The 23,434-nt window shown below is 44.4% G+C and overlaps 1 protein-coding gene across 5 annotated transcripts in view; it reads right to left on the bottom strand.

Moving 5' to 3' along the window:
• Positions 1-23,434, bottom strand: part of NPTN (neuroplastin) — a 46,795-nt gene that overhangs the window by 9,550 nt on the left and 13,811 nt on the right. For 3 of the 5 annotated variants that reach the window (XM_072345998.1, XM_072345999.1, XM_072346000.1), the window contains exons 2-5: positions 12,827-12,998; positions 9,188-9,282; positions 2,036-2,169; positions 710-983 (exon numbers count right to left, since the gene is read on the bottom strand). In XM_072345998.1, coding sequence (XP_072202099.1) covers positions 710-983; positions 2,036-2,169; positions 9,188-9,282; positions 12,827-12,998 — 675 coding nt within the window. Of the gene's footprint in view, positions 1-703; positions 984-2,035; positions 2,170-9,187; positions 9,283-12,826; positions 12,999-23,434 lie in introns of all 5 variants that reach the window. The other 2 variants (XR_011904905.1, XR_011904906.1) reach the window with 1 other exon arrangement.

Here is a 23,434-nt window from a genome sequence, read left to right as displayed (position 1 = left end):
ATTTTAGCTTCAAACTGCCCCGTTTTCCCCAAGGAAGACATGCAGAAGAAGCTCAAAAGACAAAACAGGCTGTTTGGTACACAAAGAAGTTGCAGCTAATCACTGTTACTGAACCTAATAAGCTAATCTTAAGAAAATACAACTCAGTGGATAATAGTTGGTTTCCAGAGCATTCCTTCAATACATTACTAATTTGGTTACACACTAAAATAAGAGCCCCACCTCCCACCTCCCACCTCCCACCCACCCCCTTGAAAATGTGACTTTTTTTTTTAAACATCTGTGGTCCCAGTCCCTCACAGCGTCATTTTTCCTCCCAAAACCTGCCCAGTGTCTGACCCAGGCATCACCAGGGATCAGAGCGTTTCCGTGTCTCCCATGCTGCCCCATGCTCTGTGGGACTGACATGCAGGACTTCATGGGCACTACAGCGAGAAAGAGACAGGGGTGCTAGAGCCACTTTGTGCAACAAAGCACTTTACAAATACTGTAATAATTCCCCTCCCATCCCACGGTCCAAGGTTTGGGGGCCCCTCTCCACTTACTGGGTTTAATACTTGGAGAGTGAACAGATGAAGGCAAAGAGCTCAGAGCTGAAAGAACTGTGCTGATGATCCTTCCTGCCACAAAGACCCACTCTGTTCTGCTTCCATGAGTTTGCTTCGCTTGTTTTTTTCCTTCTCTCACAAGCGGCTTTGAGCACACTTACCGTCTGGGACTTCGTCTGGCCGCTTCCTTTTCTCATAAATAACTATGATGAAAACGAGGATAAAAATTTCTGCCAGGATCCCGAGGAAGGGCCAGAGAGGAGCCAAATGGCTGCGGACACGCAGGATGGTTGTGACGGACGTGGAGCCGATCTGGTTGGTTGCGTTGCACTGGTACTCGCCGGGATCCTCGTTGATCTGCAGGTTCGTGATGCTGAGCTCAGTGTAGTTGTCTTTATTTGAAATAAAGAATCTTCCGGAAGAGTTGTTGATGTCCTGATAAAAGAAGAGAGGTGGAAGAGAAGAGAGAGCTTCAGTGACTTCTGATGCCAAGGCTTTTCATTTCTGTGTCATGGAAACCAGAAGGATCACGATGGCACAGAAGTCGACACTTGAGCACCACAGAAGAGCCTTGTACCAGTGTCCATTCTGTTCCTCTCCCTAAAATGAACTGTGCTTCAAACACACACACACACAAAACCACATCAGCCTGACTGACGTGCTGTATTTTATCCTGCTTTAACAACAGCAACCAGGAAATACCAGCAGTGGTGATGACACACGCAGCACAGGTTAAGATTATTCCACATTACATTACATGTTCTCGTTAGTTAAGATATGGTGGACGCACTAAAATCTTGCATTTGTGTTGTTTCCACACGTACTACTCACAGATTTGGGGACAAGGCAGTTAAAAATACCAAACTTTAGGAACATTTGGAGGACAGGAAATGCGAGGCCTCATATTGTTCCTACATTTGAACAAAAGGCTTCCAGACTTGATCTGTTTAAAGACAAAGTGCAGAAGTTTGACCTTCCTGAGAGTTAAATGTGGGTGAATTTATCAGATAACTTCACCAGAAAGAAAGCATGTGAGGAAGCCTACAGAGCACCCGGGTCACTGGTGACTCGCAGCACTGGACCGGTCACCCAGACTGCACTGCCTCATGAAAAATTCAGCTCCCACTTAACAGTGAACAATCAACTCACGTTACCACCTGCTTAATATTTCTTTTCAATCTGTTGAGCAAATGATGAGCTTTCCAGCTGGTCATACGCTAACAAAAACAGGCTGAAGGACTCCAGCTTCCCTTCTGTTATCCCAATAGCTGATCAGAATTCTAGCTCACCAATCCGCTTGCCACATTGGAGAAATCTGACCACTGAACAGGGCTAACTGCCAAACCCTTGCGTTAGGCCTCGAGAGCCCAACAGTAAAACTGAAAAAGAACGTAGTTAAATGCGAGGTGGTGGTTTCAATCCTTCCTAGGGGGCCTTGGAAGGATACAACATACCGCCTGGGCATGCCAGGACCCCCAGCCTCTTACCTCAAACACTCCGTTGACCTTCTTGCGCCACACCCACTCGGGATGCGGGAAGCCCACGGACTTGCAGTACATGAGTGCCTCCTGCCCCTCGTTTTTATTCTCGCTTCGCTTGTGGCCGGTGATGTCAGGGACAGCTACAGAAGAAAACAAAACCTCTGCGTTCACGGGGTGTTTACTGAGAAGGTAATTACTTTAAGCTGCTCTGAACAGAGAACAAGAAACGAGCTCCCTGGGAGCTGCTGCCTTTCCCACACCAAGCCCACCTTAAAGAAAGAAAGCTTATTCCCACATCTACCCAACCAGCATCTCAAGTGAACATCTGCAGGAACATCCTTCAGGCAGAAGTCTCAGCACCAAAACTCAGTGATGTGCCGAAAGCCCACAAAACTGAGATGGCTGTACCATTCCCCAGTGCAGGAACAGCAGGAACGCTCATCTCCCCTTGGATCTGCAGGCATCTTCAGCTTTGAAACAGACCTGTAGGGGATTCTGGTTACAACCTGCCCGCTGTGTCAGAGCTCCGCACCGATTCTGTCTTAACGCAAAGCTCTGAGAGCTGAATCAGGCCACTATTCCTCACAGCACAGCTGGGGATCTGGGCCACAAACACGCCGTGACGTGTAACGTGCTCGTTACGCCTCGCGTGATGCTGCAGCTGGGTATGCGTCATGCGGCAAAAGTCAGAATCTCCCCAAGAGAACAGTCTGATCCAGCACACACGCAAATATCCATCGTATATATGCTGCATGTGTATACACAAGGGGCTATAGGGTTACAACCAGCGAACCACAGCCCTAACCATCAGCTGAGGGTACACTGAATAGACTGGACTATAAATACCAGCCCTCTGCTCCCTGCAGCAGGTTCCATGCAGCAGCGCACTGCAGCCTAATGCCTCACGATGGATTACGCTGGATCAATCAAGTGCCCGACCTGAACCTTCACTTAAGCAGATGGCTTTGGTGCTGCTGTGACCACCTTTAAAGCCCATTCGCTTTCTAGCTTGCTAATTACACCACACGTGGCCTGCTGTGTGATCGCTGGATGCTGATCTGTTAATCTAGTCAAAGTCCAAGCTCAGAGGCCCAGGAAAAGACCCTGGGCACCAACCAGAGTTTATTATCCCAAGGGGCTACTCAGGCAAAGTTGCCTTTAGCACTGACAGGGCCAAGGAGGGATCACAGCTTCTTGACAGCTCAGTTGCAACTGCAAGTCAGAAGAGTTAAACATTTCAGTTCTGACCCGTCACAAAGCAGACACACAAGCAACATCTCTTGTGCAACTGGGCAACATCAGCTGGACGTGCCCTTCCCAAAAGTTACACCACAGCTCCCTGGGAAAATGTTTGACAAGTCACACGCTCAGGATTATCCTCCCTGCAGGATGATACAACAGCAAAAGCAGTACATCATCAAGGCCTGCAAGGATCTTTGCTAGTGATCTCCAACACACGTGACAGACAGATGTTCTCTGGTTACAAGGGTTACCAGTTTTCATGTCAAACCTCTCAAAGCAGAAAATCAATCAGCTTTAGGGGTTAAGTGTGCTGCATTACACCTTCAGTACGTCCAACATCAGTAAGCAGCTGCCCTGCCCTTCCAACACGCTGCTTAGGTAAGCTCAGTGGCTTCCCTATGGCTTTGGCTTGGCCGAGAGTGATGGAGAAAATGGAAGGCTGGCAAAAGTGGAGTAAGAGACAAAGGAACAGTCCCTGATTTAGAACTGCAGGGTTGTCAGATTCCTTGCATTAGAAAGAGGGTTCAGCAGCTTAAAGCAAAGCCCCACGCAGCCTCCATTTGACAGCACCCGAGTTTCTGCTGTTGTCTCCCAGCAGAAGAGGCTGGAAGCAGAGCTGTGCAGGAGACAAGGTGCAGCCGGCCCACTTGTTCAATGAGAAGAAAAGACCTTTCTAGGACACGGTAACTTTTGCAGCAGGGTGACCCAGAGCTCTCCCACAGCTGGGAGGAGAATTCTATTTAAGATGAGGCCATCTTTGCCGGGTTATCCCAATGACAGCGTCAGTGACAGGAGCACATTCTGCCTTTCCCTTGCTGGGCACACTTACACAGCAGCCATTTCCAGCTCTGCCAGGGCAGGGACTATTTCTGTACAGTCTGAAGGGAGCATTACACAGAATATTAATATTTCAGGGCATCTGATGCTCGTCGGTTTGGAGCTTCGGCTGAGACATTTCCAGTACTTATTCTATCAAAACGTTTGGCTAATTGCCTTCTGCTGTACAAACTGCATTTAAAATATTGCTGCAGCTGACCTCAATCACAGATTTAGCAGCAGAGCAACCTTTTCCTATGAAGCTTTTCTAGTGGAGCTTTTCACCATCCTACTCCAATGCCAGTAACACGTAAAGCACAGAACGAAGCGGATTTTGTTGGTAAAAGATTTAGATGTCACTTTAGCTTTTATGCAACAGCATTCAGCAAAACGCACACGTGGGCAGTGTGCCGTGTCAGGTCCCACAGCACTGCAGCCAGGCTGATGTCCCTATGAAAGGACAACAAGGATTTGAATTCTTTCATCATGAAACCAGGAAGAAAAAAAACCAATACTGGAAATCTGAGGACCTGTTTGAAGCAGCGTACGAGAGCACAAAAACACAGGGTTAGTCTGAAAACAAAGTCTGAAATGTGCTAAAAATAACTAAGCCTGTATTTACGTACAGATACAGTCATTTTCAACACAAGTAACCTCTTTGTAAGCACTCCTTCGATAGTTTTAGCATCAATAGAAAGGAGTTCTGTGCCAAAGCACACATCTTGACTTCAAAGCTCAGGTACACAACAGGCACCAAACGCACCCACCAGCGCCTTCAGAAGGGGTATATATATATATATATATATACAGCCCTGAAAGTGTTGTTTGTTTTTGTTTTGCTAGAGGACATGCAGTGCAAACCTCTTCATATATATACGAGTTTTTAAGTCCTTGATTTCCAAGTATTTTCAATAATTTGGCTAGCGTTACTACAACAGAGGGGAGGACTAACATGCCTAGCAGTTGCAAAACTATGTCCCAGATAACAGAACCCTTCCAAGGTTTTCCACTGAAAGAAAAAAACAAAGCAAGGACAAAAGCACCTAAAAATATTCTTACCCACAAAAACTATTCCATCTTACGGGTGACCTAGTAAAGGTCTCTGGAAGTTTTCTTGTTCTGCATTACAATCCAAACCTACATCTACAACTTTATGATTCGAGTGGAAAGCAAGGACACCAGAAGTACTACAGCCTGGGAGAACGTGACATGCATGTTCCTTTTCCTGTTTAAGACGGCTTTAAGATGCAGTTGTGCTGACAGAATGCCCGATTTCTTCTTTCCCTTCTGGTACAGCGTTGTGAAACCGCTGCAGAGATTCCTTAAGACAGTCAGGAGTCAGGAAACCAAGAGCTTCCAAGGCTGCTGAAACATCCAGTGGTTTTCCAACGTGCAGCCTGGGCTGGAGCTGCAGCACAAGCAGACAGCTCGCATTCCGGATGCGGTTATTGGTGTGAAGCCAGAGCCTCTGGCACAGCTGCATTAGGGATACAGTGAGCACTGGGACAAACTGGTATGTTTGATGTTCTCACACTGCTCTGAGCTCTTGCTATTGGGAAATAGCAAGTAACTGAGAACAACAGAAGATGAGGGTGCAGAAGAAAGGGATAAAGGAAGGCGATCAGAAGAATGCTATCACGATGGTAGAAAGGCCTAGAAAGAAAAAAGCAACAAGGAGTTCTATCTCTCCAGGTGCACAAAAAGAAAGGATGGGAAGGCAGATGCCGTCCACCAGTCATATGACATCCATATCTTTTCTGGTGCTTGCACAGCTTCTGGGCAGCCAGAGGGGACTGGAAGCGTGCTCTTCACCATCTGGTTCTCACTGCTTCTTTGCTGTGGTGGAGCCTCAGAAGACAAGAAAAACTTGTTTCTACCTCCTTCTCCAAGGCCCTGATAACAGCAGAAAGATGGCAGAGAATTCTTCTAAGAGCTGCATTGCTTGTTTTAATCTTCCAGTGTGCAGAGCTCCTGCCTCAAAACATCACTACAGGAGCACTGCAGGTACTTCCGCTGTGTAGAAGGCGAGCAACTAAAAAGCCTACATCCAGACAGCAGCGCTCATGTTTCTGTGCTCTCCTCTTCCTACACAGCACTTGTAAAGACTGAGGAAGAAAACAGGCAACATTACATAAAAGGCAAATGGCACTGGTGCACCCTGGGCTACATCTGCTGCGAGGCATTTGCTAGAGTTGTTCTCAGGTTGTCAAAAAGTCACTATTTTGGTCCACAGGCACTCTTGTATTCAGGGCCATCTTTTCTATGTGCATCAGCACATCAGAACTTCAATACAGTTACAAGCAGCAATTAAGCAAACAAATTTCTCTACAACTGCTATTCCACAAACACTTCCAAGGGCCACACGTGCAGATAACAACTAAATTAAAGCATCTGCACAGCCCAGCAAGATTTGTGCATCACTGACACACTGCACGTGCCTCAGTGAACACCTGGTTAGCATCTCCATGCATCAAGCAGTATGAACATCAGCTTGGTCTGATAACTAGAACTGCTTTAGCAGAACACAGAACATTTATACCCACCTGCAATACTCATAAAGAACACCCTCCTCTGCAGAATGGGAGAAAAGCCTGCATATTCTTTGCAACTGGGATGGCTATTATTCAGACTTTTATATCTGAGAGAATGTTTGTGATACCACGTAAATTTAGCTGTATGGCTCTTCCAGGAGCAGTAAGTTGAAAGTATACTCTCTAAGCATAATAAATTTACCTGCAGTGCTAGGACTGCAGGGAGACTACAAAGCTCACTTTAACTTGTGCTTTAAGTGCAATCCCAATGCATGGCTACACCAAGTCTCCATGTAACACAAGTTAGGCAACCAAGACACTTCCAGTTTACCAGTATGCGTGTGTCCCGGTTTCCAATTTGCTTAGCAGAAGCACTGCCCACTTCAGACAACCTCCACGCTTCAGCCAAGGAGGAATGCTCTCGATGCTGCAAGGAGGAGCTGGAGAACAGCGTTACCAAGTCCCTGAGTTTCAGCTGAACAAGCTGCAGGTGTGACACCTCCAGGGTGATGCTTATCAACTTTGAACTGATGATTACTCGTTTGTATTTAAACATAAATTACCTGTGAAAAGTAATTAGGAGGATTAATTATCATTCTCCTCCTGCCCTTACTGCCAGTAGTTCAATCAGATATATTGGCTTTTCTTTCTAGAATCTTCAATCCCCTGTCCCTGCGTAAACCCCTCTGCCACCGGACGGCAGAGAAGCCTTAAGCCAAAGGTTTCCAAAAGGTCTTTTGACAGATTATACAAAGCTGGAACGGGTCTCACTCAATCCATTATCAAAGCTGCGCTTCCTGACTCTGGAAGCAGTTCGTCACTCTTGAAAGCAGCCTAGAGAAGGCAGAAAGATCTTAATTAAGATATTGAAAGATTCAGCAGTGACAGTGCAAGAGCAGGATGCAAAAAAAAATCCCATGTGCCCGACCCTTCTTAGGCCAAAAGAAACTTGCAGCACTTTCACATGAACGTGTATTCTACATTTTCTTCCGCCTGGCAGAGGTACTGCATCATGCTGGGTATATCTCGAAAGATTATTATATGCGAGATCATTAAAGAGCTTTTTTAAATCAAGATAGGAAGTCAGCAAGCTGTTCTTGGTGCAGCATCAATCGGATTGCTTATTTATCTGGCAACATTTACCTTCCCAAGGAAACCGTATAGTTCAAGAGACTTTATTTCTCAAGAGAGAGATTCATAGTATTACTGTGCATTGTCGCTTTGCACAGACTGCTGAGTTAGTCCCACTTCCTTACACTGCGTTCAGGAACCTGCCCATGCAGTACTCAATGAGGCACCAGAAACTACCAGGACAAAGGTTTCAGCTTTTGCTACTGGTCCGCAGTGCCCAGTTTAGACAGGCAATGAACACAGCGTAGATAAGGATGCGCTGCACTGACAGTCCAGGGATGCTGAAGAATAGCCAAGCACTCTCCTTCCTACCACAGCTGTTCCAATGGTGCAGAGGAAGCTCTATGTCTAAGCTGGAGATGTAATGAAGACAGTAAGTAATGCTCATTTAAATTCCAAACAAATTTACAGTACGCCATAAAACAAGCATTAGTCTAACCCCAGACACACATAGGCTGGTTGCAAGAACTTTTAATCAAGTTTTTGATTGATCACATCTGTCTATGGCTAACAATGCTGCCATAATACATCCATTCCATCTCACCAGAGGATGTAAGAGGAACACAACCACTGCGCTGCAGTGACCACAGCCACAATGTTGTCCTGCAGTTCCCACAGTTAATCGATGAACAAACTGAACAGCAACTTCACATAGTACAGCACATCACTATCCCCACTCTATCCCACTGTTTGTACATCTCAGGCACTGTTCTTTTGTTCAACAATTACAGCAAGTCTCAGTGCAAAGAGCACATCTGATCCAAAATTCCTTTTGTGATTTCTAGGCACAATTTTGGGGTCCTGCAGATTTCAGACGAGTACCAGCATACAGAAGACAAAAAAAAAAAAAAGGAAAAATAAAAAGGGAAAACAAGCATACATGAAAGCAGAAAACCCCGATCTGCTATAGGGCATCTGTCCAAACTGGCACCCAGGCTCCCCCAGCAGTTGGAACAGTCTCCAGACAAAAACCTACAATACACCAGATCCAAGATGCCACGTGTGAGATGCTGGTTCTTACTTTTTCCCCCCGTTCAGGAACAAATTCAAAGCACAGTGAATTCAATCAGGAGGCCTCATTCACTGTTAGAAACAGGAAGAAGTCACAGCTGTCTGTGCTCATGGAAAGACAGCTCCTCATCCTGCTGAGCAGGCATGGTATTTTGTGATAGCCAGAATTGCCAAAGGAGCACAGCAGCTGGAAGGTACCTCAGTGCCCTCAATGCAGCAATCTTCACATTCCTGCATTGGTGAGATCTTACCTCTGGGATTTTATGCAAGACTTCCTCTGAGGTTATAACCAAAGACTGGATACAGACTTGTTGCAAGGAAGGACAAACCAAGCCCTCTTGTACAAACACCGAGTGCCAGAGGCAGTAGAAGCACCTCTCTTTTAGGGACAGGAGACAAAAGAGAACAACAACAACAAAAAAAGTACCTCTCACTTCTATAGTGGCGTTGGCTACAGGAGAGTTTGAAAACACAAACACGCACAAGTATTCCCCTGACTCTTCTGCTCTGGGCTTCAAAATCCTGCAGACAGGGAGAGAACACATGAGCTGTGTTAGGAACCATGTCAGCAACCGAAAATGGACAGGATAGGAATACTCCCCCACACACACACCTTAATCTTTTAACAAATTATAGCTGCTAAATTCAATTTACTTTATGTGTTGTACCGATGTGATGCATCTGTTCAAAATAAATGTCTTCTGCCCAGAAGAAGGGTGAGATGTAGCTTCAAGAGCCAGGATCAACTGAGCTGGAGAAGCTGCATTTGGTTTGAAAGCAAAGGAGGACTCTGTTCATTACTCACTACAGCCTGCATGTAAAATAGGCAGGTAAGTCAAACTTCTCTACCTGCACTGAAAGGAACTGTTGCACATCCAATTGGAAAGTGATGAACTAGAAAACAAAGCACATGCTGGCATCCCACGTCATTCTTTTTTCATGTAACATCATTCTATTTTTAATAGCACATATAGGACTGCTCCCTGAGCCAAAGTAGGTATAGAAACATCTGCAAAAGCCGGTCGGCTCATGAAGCAAGGTGCTAAAGAGCAACCTACTGCCATTTAGGAAATCAGGACAGGTCCATGCAATAACAGCAAGCAGAGGTAGAAACAGATGCATGCCAACCGTAAGAAAACTGTAGCTGCAACAAATGAGAAAGTAAAATTCACTCCTGACACGATGCTGACTTCCAGTTCACCACCTTCTGCTGACCTCTGAAAAGCCTGTGGAAATGAACTACTTCAAAGCTCTGTGTGTATGTTCAAGTATTTATCAACAGTAGGCATCCTGGAGTATGGAACCATATTGTCAAGTGACACAGGGCCTACCAGCGCCATAATGAATAAACAAAATACTGTTGGAGATGCCCCCAGTGATCCAAGAGGCTTTAAAAATAAGACAACATTAAATGAATAGGACACAGATGAACAGAAATCCTGGAGAAGAGCACTGCAGCAAAAGAATTTAATGACACATGGAAACTGCTTAGTCACATGGAAAAAGCTGCCCAGTCTGACACTATGCTTTCACTCAAGTCTCCACTGCTTTTACAGCACTGACTTTCCAGAGTCATCAGTGAAAACTTAAAGTTAGTTATAAACTTTATGCCTTTCAGATAAAGGTAATACCCTCCTTCCAGAGTTGAAAAAGATTATCTTGATGATAAAGGATGGTCGAACATCAAAGCCATAACTGCAATTTAGCTGGCAGCTGGGCTGGAAAAGCACTGGGTCAGAACAGCAGCACATGCTGACAGGGCAGGCCAAGGGTGGCAAAGTCCTCACCCAGCTACTATGGGGCAAAGCCTACCTGCAGATTTCCAGTAGGAAGCTGTCCCAAAGCTCAAGACGGATGCCCAGAACACCTCTGTTTCTCTAACTGTTGGAGGCACTAATATTAAATAAGTGTACTCTGGTCTCCATTTTTCAGTCAATTTTTAAGTGGCGACGAGGAGCAACATTTGTTGTTGTTGTTGTACATAGATTCCATTATAAAGAGTGAAACTATGCAGCCTCTGGAAGAGCTTTATTGATTTACGACATTGCTACAAGTGCAAACTGATACAGCTGCAGAGTTTTCAAGACAGACCGGAGCCTGAAACAAGTGTGTTCAGCCAACAGTTTCCCCCTGCCCTGTGTTTCCAGGAAGAGCACAGCTTTTAACAGCCATAGACTTTTCAGCAGACAGCAGATAGACATTTTATTCAGCTTAACTCTGTAGTCTGTTATATATATGTGTGTGTGTGTATATATACATAAATATATAGAGAGAGAGCAAACCACCACAAATTAGTGACTGAAACACTAAGAACCAAAACCTGTGTTTTAAAAGGAAACGAAATATAATGTGAGCAGTTGATTATGAAGTAAACGCTCAAGACAAATAACCTCTAAACTATGACTATTTGGCCACCGCTTCCATTAATCCTCACCTAATTTGATATTTCTGGATCTGAAAAATAAAGTAAACCAGAAGTTCATGGACACATCAAATGCAGTTCTGAAATGTTACAGCCTGACACAGAACTTCAGAAGGAAAAAAAAACCCACCCCCAGCTTGGAACAGAACTTAGAGAAGTTAACCTTGCTAGGCAATTTCTGGTAACCTGTGAGCCTCCATTATCCTGATGCAATGTGCCTTTTCCATCACTCCAGCTGGTGCTTTTGTACAAGGCTGCTCATCAAGTTCAACTCTAGATAAAGCCTTTAAATCTCAGGCACAGCCACACTGAGTATGTGGTTATGTATTTAACAGCATCTACTTACAGGACTAGGATATTTAACTGCAAAACCCAAACAAATAATGCAAGGTGGGTTGTAGTGGAATGTAAAAAGGAACAGCACAAACACAGCTTCGTCAAAAGTAAGTACAGCTTCCATAACTTTGTGGTGAATTTTCACCTTGCCAAGGCAGTGAAAACCTTCAGTATTTCTTAATTCTGTGCCATTTGTGCAGTCAAGAGCCCACAGAACTGTGGCAAATACAGAGAAGCCAGGAAAGCGCACAGCAGACAAGGCACAGTAGAGCAGATGCACTGTAATACAGCAGGCATTACCCTGCTCCTCTTGCTGGTGCTTGTAACAGCTAAAAAGGAGGCTCAAAACTGGTCTTGTTTCTCCAAAGAGAACCACAGGTGGTTAAGATGTTCCCTAAGTGCTTCCCAATTTAGCTTAGCACTGAACAGAAGGTTGTGCTTGAGTTCCATTCTAGCTCCAAGAGAAGGAAATGAAAGCCTGGGAGGGAAAACAGCAAGGAAACCACATACACAGAACAGATATCTGGTGGCATCACTGAACACATTCTGTATGCTCTCATCAGCTCCATGTCTAGAAAGTCCCATTGCAGGAACCTTGGAAGGATTTCTGCTCAGTGCAACCTACAGAGAAATGGAAGAGCCAGTCATATACATTCTGTTCTCCTCCACATCCGTAGATGGGAAGTAGATACAAATCTGGAGCGCACACACGTGGAACACATTAATGCTGAAAATACAAATATACTGACAAGAAGCACGTGATAGAACTCTGCTAGTTTAGTCAAGATTTGGTATCATTTCAAAGTACTGCTCTGACAACACTCAGAGAACAGTTCTTCACATTCCAAGGTCAGGAAATGACTAAACCAGCTGATTGCTGCAGTGATTTATCCCTGTACAACAGAAATGCACAGCTGAAAATTCATCTTCATGTAGATATAAGGACAGAGATAAGAGCACAATATACTGGGAGGGAAGGAAAGCTAGACTTGCTGTTTGCACTTATGTCCATGTGTTCTAGATACTCCAGAAAAGAAGGAGTTGAGAGTGAAATGAATCTATAACAACAAAGCCTACTGTGCGCTACTTGGTGCTACATTTCAGTGACCCAGACAGGACAGCTGTGTTATTCCAACAATATTCACAGACACGCTTTTTGCCAAGCCCTTAACACAGATCTGTATGACCACCGGGACACTGAGACAGGAACCCAGGAGTCCCAGCATCCCAACAGCTACTCCGAAGCTGAAACTCTACCAGATTTGGCATTCTCCAACATAACACAAGATTTTTCCCAAGGAGACTTACTTGTATTCTGTAGTGTTTGAGGTTTTTCTAGTGCCAGGAATCTCTTCTCCATTCTTCACCCAGTAGCTGGCAGAGAGGGGGCTGGGACTGGTGGTGAGGTTACACTGTAATGTGATGGCGGCCTGGCCATAAACTTGGATGGTTACGTCCTCGCTGGCATTGATCCTTGGCTCTGCAAAAAACAAGGCATTAAGTAGCAAGAAATCTTCACTGGTAGATGTGCCACGCTAATCTAAAATTCAAAGGAGGAAAGGGAAAGGAAAAGAGACTACACGAGGAACGTCACTGCACTAATTTGGGAGACATCAAGAAAGTCACAATAAAACAGCTGACCACCAGAGCAAAGGCAACACCTTACGGATCAGCTCCCCTATATGGGAAAAGAAAAAACATATTCATTTTAGTTGGTAACATCACTACGGATTTCAGTGCAGCTCAATCATTTTTAAACACCGCTGAACAAGGAAGAGGTAAATATACGTCCCAAAGGCATACACACAAGAAATCAGCTGTTCCTTTGGAAGCATCTTCAGTCTGGCTATTACTCAGCCTCTCTGCTTGCGCTGAGATTTAAAACAAGACCATTTCCTACAGAGAACAGCCCTCCAAGGCACGTCTTCTGAGTAACATTTCACTAATAAAAATCTCTAATGGCCACCTAAGGAATCTATCCTGTCTGCACCTGCCCATCTTTCCATGCCAGACATGAGCATCGCTCTGCTATTACAAAGCCATGCAGAGCAAGTGAGCTAAATTACATTTAAATGCAAGAGAGATGCAGAACATCTTCTCCTGTATGTGGAAAGAGACCAAACACCCACTGAATAAGACACGAGTCTGAAGAAGAACAGCTGAAAGCAGGCCTTAATGCTTAAGAATAAAATATAGGAATATAAATGATGTTAAAACTGTAGTGAGGTTTTTAAAGCAACCTGAACCATAAACATTTATGACGAAAAAAGCGAGTCTCGTTTCATAATGAGACCACACGTGGTATTCCTTGCTGGCTGCAGCACGTTGCAGGGCTCACAGTTTCAAGCATTCACTTAAAACAGAACAGAGTATGACAAAGCTTTAGGGAGATTTAGGAATTCTCTCCATTAGACTGCTGAGAATACCTAAATGTGTTAACGAGGCAAGAGCCTCCTGCTCTGCAGCTGGGTCAGCAAAGTGCAAGGTGAAGAAGCTGGTCAATAATGAACATCTCAGTGATTTTTGCATGTCAGCAAAGGATTTTTAATTGTTTTTAGTTGGGTTTTTTTTTTCCCCCTTTGCCTTGCCATAAGATACTTGGAATACAAATTCAGTCATACCCAAGCAGCCTTCTGGATGCTCATCTGACAAGTACTTGGAAAACAAGTTACTTAATGGAATGATGAGGGGAAAATAGCAGTCCTGTCAAAAAAACAGCAATTTGCACTGCATAAAACATCCATTTATCCAATACAACGCTTTGATTATTGCCCAGAGAGGCAGGCATAAAAAATTATCTACCTTCTGAAACCCTGACAGAGCCACGTGGAAGCCCTGCATATCCTTTTCTCCTCGTTTCAGTGTGTAGGCCACAAATCTACTTTTCAGAGCTATTTAAATTACAGCTCCCATTTTACCTGTGGAAAAACTGCTGGTGCTGTAGCTGCGTTGTTTTTTACCCCCCTGACACTTCTCACAGGTAACTTACAACTTTCTGGAGTTGAAAAGAGGACTGAAGTCAAATGCATCCAACATCTTTGACCTGCATTTATATTATCTTAGTTTGTAATAAATGAAAGCAGGCAGATCTAACTTCATTCAGTTCTGTAAGACAAACTGCACATGGAATATCACTGGATCAGTGACGACCAGACAAAGATGTCAAACTGAAAGAACAAGATGCAAGAGTTACTTTCACACATCTATCATCTGCACTGCTTGTTTTACGTAAGATCCGGTTGTAAAATAATCCATAAGCAAAATTCATTATCCGAACCAGCCATGAGACTGAAGCCAGGTCTCGCTCTTGGGTGCTAACTTTCAAAACTAAGTGGGACTTGACTTCTCTGCTCTTTTGATGCAGCTGATGTTCTCTTTCCATGGTGCTGATGTCAAACAGGGCCCACAGCAAACCAGGCACCATCAGCTGGAAACTCCAGCCCCGTTTAGCCAAAATTCCTGTTTCGGAGGCAGGTTGTGTTCACACACAGAGAGTACAGCTGGGAGACATTAGGGGCAGTGTCAGATACGATGCTCCCCATCTGCTTGGAAGTCAGCTTCTCCTCTTATCTGTTTCCAGCAGGGACACGCAGGAGTTTGATGTCAAAGCGTTCTGCCTCCCAAACAACAGTAGGTCACATCTCTCAACATAAAATGTCACAGAGCAAAACCATTAAAATATTCAGTTCAATACTTCTTCCCCCACACACAAGCGTGAATAAGACACAGAATTGGAATAACTACACCAGTCACAAGGCACTTAGCAATGAAGTCACGATACACAATCCAGAATTAGTAGCACCAGATGCAAGGAGATGACATGAACTGGGGAGGAAAACGAGAGGTTAGCCTTCAGTCCCCAGAGTAGGTTAGTTTCAACGGCCTGAGAGAGGAAAAACCCACTTTCCATATGGAGACATCTTCACCGCAATTCACTCCCAAGTGACGTGGCCACCATCACTGGCGTGTCATATGAAAAGGATTTTCTCCCTCTGTAAGTTGCTAGAACTGACTGCACTACACTGAGAGGAGAACAGACAGCAGGGACTGGCCTTGTGCAAGGGGAACTAAGGGTCTTAGTGCAGGGGGCATTCCAGGAGATGTTACTTCCTGCAAGACAATTTTTTTTCAGCCTTGTCTTAGGGCAGTATCATTTCCTACATTTACTCAGCTCTTGCTGCTGGAGTCAATGCAGGCAGTCTACAGACCTAAGTCCTTCAGGACCTGGTCCCCAAAGGACGACAGAGGGAGCAAGCACTGGGACTGAAAGCCAAAGGGGTTTCAGCTCAACAACCCAAGGCCACTTCCATTTCTCAAGCATACCCATTGGGTTGGCGGCCCATTTTTCCACATGCATGGACTTTGTTTCCACTTCCCAGAAGGGTCTCTGATCCAGGCCCACATTGCAGGTTTAAGCTGCTCTACCTTTAAGTCATTATTCATTTGCTTTATCTTGGTAGCAAACAAGGATTGTCATCTATCACCCTACACAAAATCAAAGAGGGTTCTTTTATACCAGTTCTCATGATATAAATTTCCACTCTCATCCAGCACTGGCTTTAAAAGCCAGCCAAAGGCTGAAAGGACTTGGAACTATAGGCACCAAAAAGCAATTCTCTGTCTACCATATTCTCTGCTTTTGCAAGCTTTCCTCTGCTAAAGGTCACATTCTCAGACGACAGTTGTTTAGCAAAGGTTATTACTTCAACACTGGAGGAGGGCTTTTATTTTCCCCCCTTTCATAGGCTGGATTATGAATAGCTGGATAAATTCAGTGCTGCTGCATCAGAGAACTCATCAGGAAACATGCTGCTGTTCAGAAAGGAAAAGAAACACCACGACTTCATGGAAAAATCTAAACATTTAAAAGTCACACACAACAAAAAGGGAAGGATCTCTACAGAAGCAACCAAAATCACGTGAGGAAGGCATTCAGGGGAAATTCAAAGAGAACAGAAGAAATTAAAAAGAAAAATGCAGTAGTTAGACCCGGGAGGAACATAGAAATCAAATATAAAGGCACTCATGGAGAAGCTAGCATCGGGGTGGCTGGAAACCTACCACAGGGCTAATGGGGGCAGGAAAGGAGCACATACTCAGTAACAGGCTTGCTTTCACACACAAGCTATGAGAAACATCCCCAGATTGTCCCAAGTCCTTTGATCCTTGTAGAAGACAGACAGGCGGCAGCACTACAGGCAGAGGAACGGTCTTGGGTTCACAACAGCAGGACAAGGCAGCAGGGGGTCAATCGGGGACATCGGGAAGGTAAGGACACTAGACTGCCTCTAGATACTACAGTACCACTACTGTAGGGTGCCGAACTCACTCTGAAGGACGCTTATAGTAGCTTGGGCTCGAATCCACGTTATGGAGGGATTTTGCCTCAAGTCATTCCTCCTGGGATCGTTGCTGGCCCTGCACTCGTAAGTCCCAGAGTCTTCCAGGGTAAGGCGGGTTATTCTCAGCACACTCACCCCGTTCGCCCCGTAGGCGGTGTTAATGGTGACACGGCGCTTCCGAGCGCCATCCCACAGCTGTTTGAAAGACTCAGCCCGGTTGACTTCAGCATACCACCACTGGATCTCTGGAGTGGGATTCCCAACCACATCACAGTACAGTTCAAAGGCGTCCCCCGTGAGCTTAGTTTCTGACATGGGCGACTTGACAAACCCAGCTAGAGGGAGGGGCAGCAGAAACGCAGTGACAGAGCAGCAGAAAACAAAAGATCTTATAAAGAACAAAGCAATGAGGTACAGAAAACAGTCAGATCAGACATTAGCAATCTACAGTAACAGCTGTTAACATGACTTTTAGAGAAAAAGCACAACACTGAGCATTCACAGCTGACGGTTAAGACTTGGAGAGCACAGTATTCATGGGGGTGAAAAGGACATAGTTGTATGCACACAGGCAGGAAGGTCACCCCATTAGTTAGGGAGCACATTTGGTGCTGTTCATTTCCAGAAGCCATACAATGTTTGCCTCTTGAAACAAGATGCTGCTCTGACGTTCACAATCAGGTCAAAATATTCTTATTATGGCATGAAATCCTTCAATACTTACCGGCTTCCAAGAAACGTTAAGAGCACAGACACGCTAAACTGTCCTTCAATCCTATTTTCAAAGGTATCCATTGAAAACTGTGCTGCCTTAAAGCCGATCTCCCCCCACACGCCTGCCTCCCCCTAAAACTAAAAGATTACAATGCAGCTGGCCAGACAGATTATGTAGCACAACCCGTCAGATGGCTGTGCTCCCTGGGCAGCAGGGCTCCCAGCTGCAGGAAGAGTGCCACACAAACTACAGACTGATTCAACATCCCCCCCACCCAAAGAAAAACAAACATGGTTTCTTTTTGGGATGAGGACTGTTAAGACAATTCAACAGTAAAATATCTGAAGTGCACACACACGTTAGGAAGCCCTTCACACAGCTATAAATGCTGCAAAATAGTCAATTAGCACCAGAAATCATTCCAATTACAAACCCATTCGACGAGGATTTTCTTAGCCTGTCATTCCAGCACTACAGACAGGTGAGCTCTGTGCTCCCAGAAATACTGCTGCAAATAATCCATTGCTGCAGGAAAAGGTGTTGCAACAGAGGAGCTGCAATTACCAGCAGTTAGAAACAATGCTAAGAACACTGTGCTGTCCCTTGGGGCTAAGAAGGATCACACTGCTCTCACAGCTCTGCTTCAGCTCACAAAGCACACCAGGTTATGATCCTGCTCTGCTGGACTGTCCCCATTTCAAGGAACCCTGAAATTTCCAAAGAGGCAGAAATCAAGCAGCAAAACCTGTCTGAAGGTGCTTTACTGGATGCAAAGGGTGAAAGCAACAGCACACTACAGCCTACCCTCTCTCCACAGCTTACTGCTCTCACAGTGATGCAGACTGGTAAAAGCTTTCCCTTAAGAGGGTGATGCTGTATTAGCTACACTGTTAAAATATTGCAACTTGTGCACAAACCCTAAAAAGAAAAGATTAAACAGGATGACAGCATCCAAAGGACCCCTTAGTAAATATTATCAGGGTTTAAGTTCTAAACCCCGAGTTTCCATCAGTTCCCAATCCTCTTGAAAACCAATGTCTGAGATTATGATAAATTCCAATGCCAACACTATCTAGAACTCAGAAACGATGCCTTCGATACACACGTCCCCAATAATCTCCTCCAACCCACCACAAAAGTGCTGTCTCAAAAGATAATCCAGGTTAGACGCAAAATTCCAAGGGGAAAAAAAAAATGGGAACAAAGGCAGCAGAAAAGGCCTCATGCAGATAAAGAAAAACTGAGCGTTACAAAGCACTGTCAGGGCCATTAAGATCTCTAGGTAAGAACCCAGGGCTAACACTTGCCTGCTCAGTAGTTGTGAAACAGCAACGACAGTGTATCAAATAACATCAGTAAGTCAAGGCAAGGCTCTCCGCTACTGCACATCTGCCAGAGGGACATTTCTGATTAAAACACCCAGCCAGGAGCCACAGAAATGCTGAGACCTGCCAGAACCCAGCAGACACATCAAGGGAAAGGGCTGAAGGAAAAAAAAAGCTGAACGTTACACTGAATGTTTGCTGCAACACAACAGGAGCCTGGAAACTGAAGCACTCCTGCTTTTTGGCAATTGTCGGTGATTTCCGTAATTGTTCAAAACCAAACAGAAAATGACACTGTACAGATTTCACTGCTTACATAAGAGGTTTTCCGAGCCCAACAGTTTCCTTACTTGGTCTTCTCCTCTGCACAGCACTCACTGCTTTGTTACTGTCATGTTCTGCACAGCCCTAGAAATAGGAGCATCAGAATAAAGACTGTACGGCAAAATAGAAGCATATCAAGATTATCCTAGTACCATAAGACAACTGAGAAACTGCCTATATTGGCATCTGTTAAAAAACTGTAGGGAAGCACCCATGGCAAGAAGAATTTCAACCTTCATCATGCAAACGTCAGCCCCAGTCAGAAGAACAGAGCAAAAGAGAGGTTACGGTCCAACTGCTTGCAAAGGTCAGAGCTTTGGCAAAGGAGGCAATGGATCCATCCTACCTCAAGATCCCAAAGGAGGAGCAGAACAGCCCAAGTCTTACATGGATATTACTTTCTGCTACAGCAGGTACAGGCACCTTCAAATGCTTAAAAGAAAATACTGTTATGAAGTTTCAGTAGTATCAATGACAGCTGTATTTACCCTCATAGCCATCTGCAAGTTATTCTGTTACACAGTGACGTTTCCTCATTCAAAGAAAAAGGTGTTCTGTGGTATTTCTAAAGGTTAATTTCAGTAGTGCACAAAAGAACAAGGAATAATCCAGCATTAAATATTCCTCACAACGTTTTTTACCAGATATTCTGAAGTACAAGTAAAAGAACGTATGACAGTCCAGAAGATGGACCAAACAAAGCACGCTATTATGTTTCCAACCAAAAACTTCTGTTAATAATTTATGGTTATGTGCCTAACAGAAAGAACAAAGGGCAGGCAGAAGTTTCCACGTGCAGCAAGAGAAACACAAAGCAGACTCTCAGAGCCAGGACAGAAGAGTTCTGCACTGCCTGGAGTTCAGGAGGGGAGAGCAGATGAGAAGGCTGAAGATTTTAAGTGTAGAAGCTTAGCTTTACTACTCCTGTTTCCACTGATGAGGCTCTATCAAAGAAAGAAACCTTTTCAGATTAATTCTTGGCTGGCCAATATCTGAGCGACCTGTTGGACAGAAGCAAGCGAGGCCAAGCCAAGCTGCATTCCAGCTTAGGAACATAAATGATTTGCAGCTCTGCATACCAGCAATACCCTTTCCAACTCATTTCCAACTCAAATGACTGCAGCCCTGGACACACTGCCCTTAGTGACAGAACCCAGAGAAGAGCCAGCAGCATCCACCTAAGAATGTGTGTGGGAGATGCAATAAAGCTCATCTGCTTGCTGATGTTGGCGTGTAACCACAGAGCTGAACTCTGCATACAGCCACGAGGTGAGCACTTCTTCGGAGGCATGGAGAAACACTGAGCTGCTGTTTTGACCAGCTTCTGAAGCCTGTTACAGCACCTTGTACCCTACCTTGGCAGGAGACCAACGCAAAAACACACAGAAGACAATCCTGAATAGCTCTAAACCAGTATCACAGTGACCAAAGCGCTTAAACTCCTCACTTGCTTAAATGAGCACACAAAAAAAGGATCTTGAACAGACTGACAATTAGTACAAAATACACCCACAGTCAAAAAACAGCATGAAGGTGGTATCATCCTTATCAGTCATCCTTAGCTGCAAAACGACTGTGACATCGATGCAAATACCCCCTCATTACTGAAACTCCACACAAGATGCACTAAGTTGCTAAGGAATCGATGCCAATGGCACTGGAGAAGCAGAGGAGAGAGCGTATTAACCCAAATTAACATCCAGACCTAGAAAATGATGCTAAAAATAAAAACAGGTTTTGTCTTTAAGAAAATGCAGATGAATGTCAGCTGGGGTAACATTAGGCCTGTCCCAGCACAATGACAGAAGCAGCCAGGACTACATGAAACACAGGTATTCTTGTGTTGAATACACAGGTATTCTTGTGTTGAATACACAGGTATTCTTGTGTTGAATTCCAGATACTGAAAGAAAGAAAACAGTTCAAACCCAGCTCTTTTTTTGAAACAATGTTCAGTGTTACCCAAAATACCCCAGATGAGACACAGATGTCACCAGCAAACACCATCATCTTCTTTATACTGAGGTTTTATCACCAAAAGTAAGCATTAAGGTTGAAGTTTTCAATAAGGTCTTTTAGTTTTTAAGCTCTTGTGATACCCTCTCGCTAACTGCTACTAGAAACTATAGCACAGGCTGTGCAGAGGTGAAGTCATGCCACCAGTATACACAGCAGATAAACCGCTGGACCTTTAGTCCTGAAGTGATATAAGAGTGCACTTATGAGGATTTATGATGGAAGAAACAACTCAACCCAATGTAAACGCTCCAACACGCCTCTGAAATGCCGCAATTGTATCATCTCGGGATTCCAAGGGTAGCTGGCGCTCCTCCTAGTTCCAGGAAGGGAAGAAGAAATGACTCAATTATAGTACTGAATCACATGTATTCATATGTTCTAAGGTGGCTTTGATTTCCTTCACTTTAGCCAATTTCCAACTTTATTACTTGATAAATCTCACCTGTAACTTGTATCAAGCTATCAAAGAGCTACATCCAGATCCTCTTCCCATCTTGCATCCATCATCTGGAGAAGCCCAAGCAACAACAGTCTGCTATTTAACAGGGACTCTGCCTAATTCACACCTTTTTCTCCTTCGCTGAAAAGGTGTTAATTATGAGATAAATTTTTCCAAGTGGAAGAGAAAAAGACCACAATCCCTCTGACAGCCTATCGCACTCATACTTCATGTGGGCAGACAAAAACCCAGCCTAATTAATATTTAGTGCCTTTCCAATACTGACCTTTATTAAAAGGAAGTATTTGAAATTAATTTATATTTGTACATAAGCGTGACAGCCTATACTCCAGATAGAGAAGAAGGGTGAAAATACTTCCATTCTACAGAGAACACTAAAACATACCACCTGATTTCGCTCATCATCTAGCGAGTTTCACGGCTTCCCACTCATTTATCACCAGAACTCAGCCTTTAATCATATCACCCATAAGAAGCGGGTTTGGTTTCATACCACCGATAAGCAAAGGGTTTAATTTTCACAGGGTTCTCACTGCTCAAGAACCTAATTCCTGCAATCTCATCTTGCAGCTTTATACAGACAAATGCAGGCTACAACTTGCTATGGAGGAAAACATTACCCAGAGAGCATCATACAAAATGCATGAGCCCTTGATGGAGCATTAGATTCACTGCACAGAGAAGGAAACCTGAGGATTACTTTCTCCAAGTCCACAGACAGGAGGATTAACGTGGTCTGGATTCAGACCAACATTCCCCAGTGCATTAGGAAGCCTTGCTCAGTCTGACGTGCAAAAAAGATTTATGGCCCGACTAATTCTGTTCGTTTGCTGAAGTAAAAATTCAGGGAGCCTTTAAGTAAATGGTTCCGAGCCTTCTCCGTTGTGAGGCCGCCCTGGGAATACATCCTGCACAGCCAACAGAAACTCCTCCACACAGACACATGAAGAAACGACCGGCTCCTGGGTTATAAATCAGGGAGCTCAGACTAGAAAGGATTTCTGAAGGTCCTCTGCTCCAACTGCCTCATCCAAAAGAAAAAGCCGCTCAGATCAGGGCGAGGACTGCAAGCTGCCAATTCATCCTTCCCACATTCACACACTGCATGCTTTAATTTAAGGGCTCCATCAGAATTAACAAGCAATGCTTAACTTCACACTCCCAGCTGCAACTTCTATCTTACAGCCACTTATTTTCCAAAAGGTGATCTCACCAGCTTTCATCACTTAATGACAAAACACAATTTGTAGGTAGAAATAACACCAGTATGTAGTAGGAACTATATCTGTGCACTTCCGATTTCAGAAAGCTGCTTTCACCTCAAGTATATTGCCATTCAATTTCAACTCTCTCCAGGCACCTCTAACATTCAGACATCATTGTATGAACTGTGGCCCACGTTTACAGTGCTACCTTTGCAACAGCCTGTAGGTCTGGTGACACAAGGCAGGAGAAAAGAAAATGGTTCCAAGTCTGAAACATGTAGCAAGAGAAGAATAATCAGAATAACAAACAATACCTGCTCCCTCACTTTGGCTCCATATGGGTGTCAGACTGTTAGTTGCAGTCACACTGTCAAGTGTGGTGGTCTGCCTGTGTGATTTCCTAGTCCTTTAGCTGGGAAGAACAAGTTCCTCTAGTTTAACTGTGCTGCAGAACAGCACAATCGGATGCACCAAGTGCAACACAGACTGAAACACATTCTGTTTTGTACAGAAAATAAACTTTGAT

Source organism: Excalfactoria chinensis, chromosome 10 (genome assembly GCF_039878825.1).
Source record: "Excalfactoria chinensis isolate bCotChi1 chromosome 10, bCotChi1.hap2, whole genome shotgun sequence".
Lineage (NCBI taxonomy): Eukaryota > Metazoa > Chordata > Aves > Galliformes > Phasianidae > Excalfactoria > Excalfactoria chinensis.
Note: the sequence above shows the minus strand (reverse complement) of the source record. Positions and strands in the feature narration are given on the sequence as shown.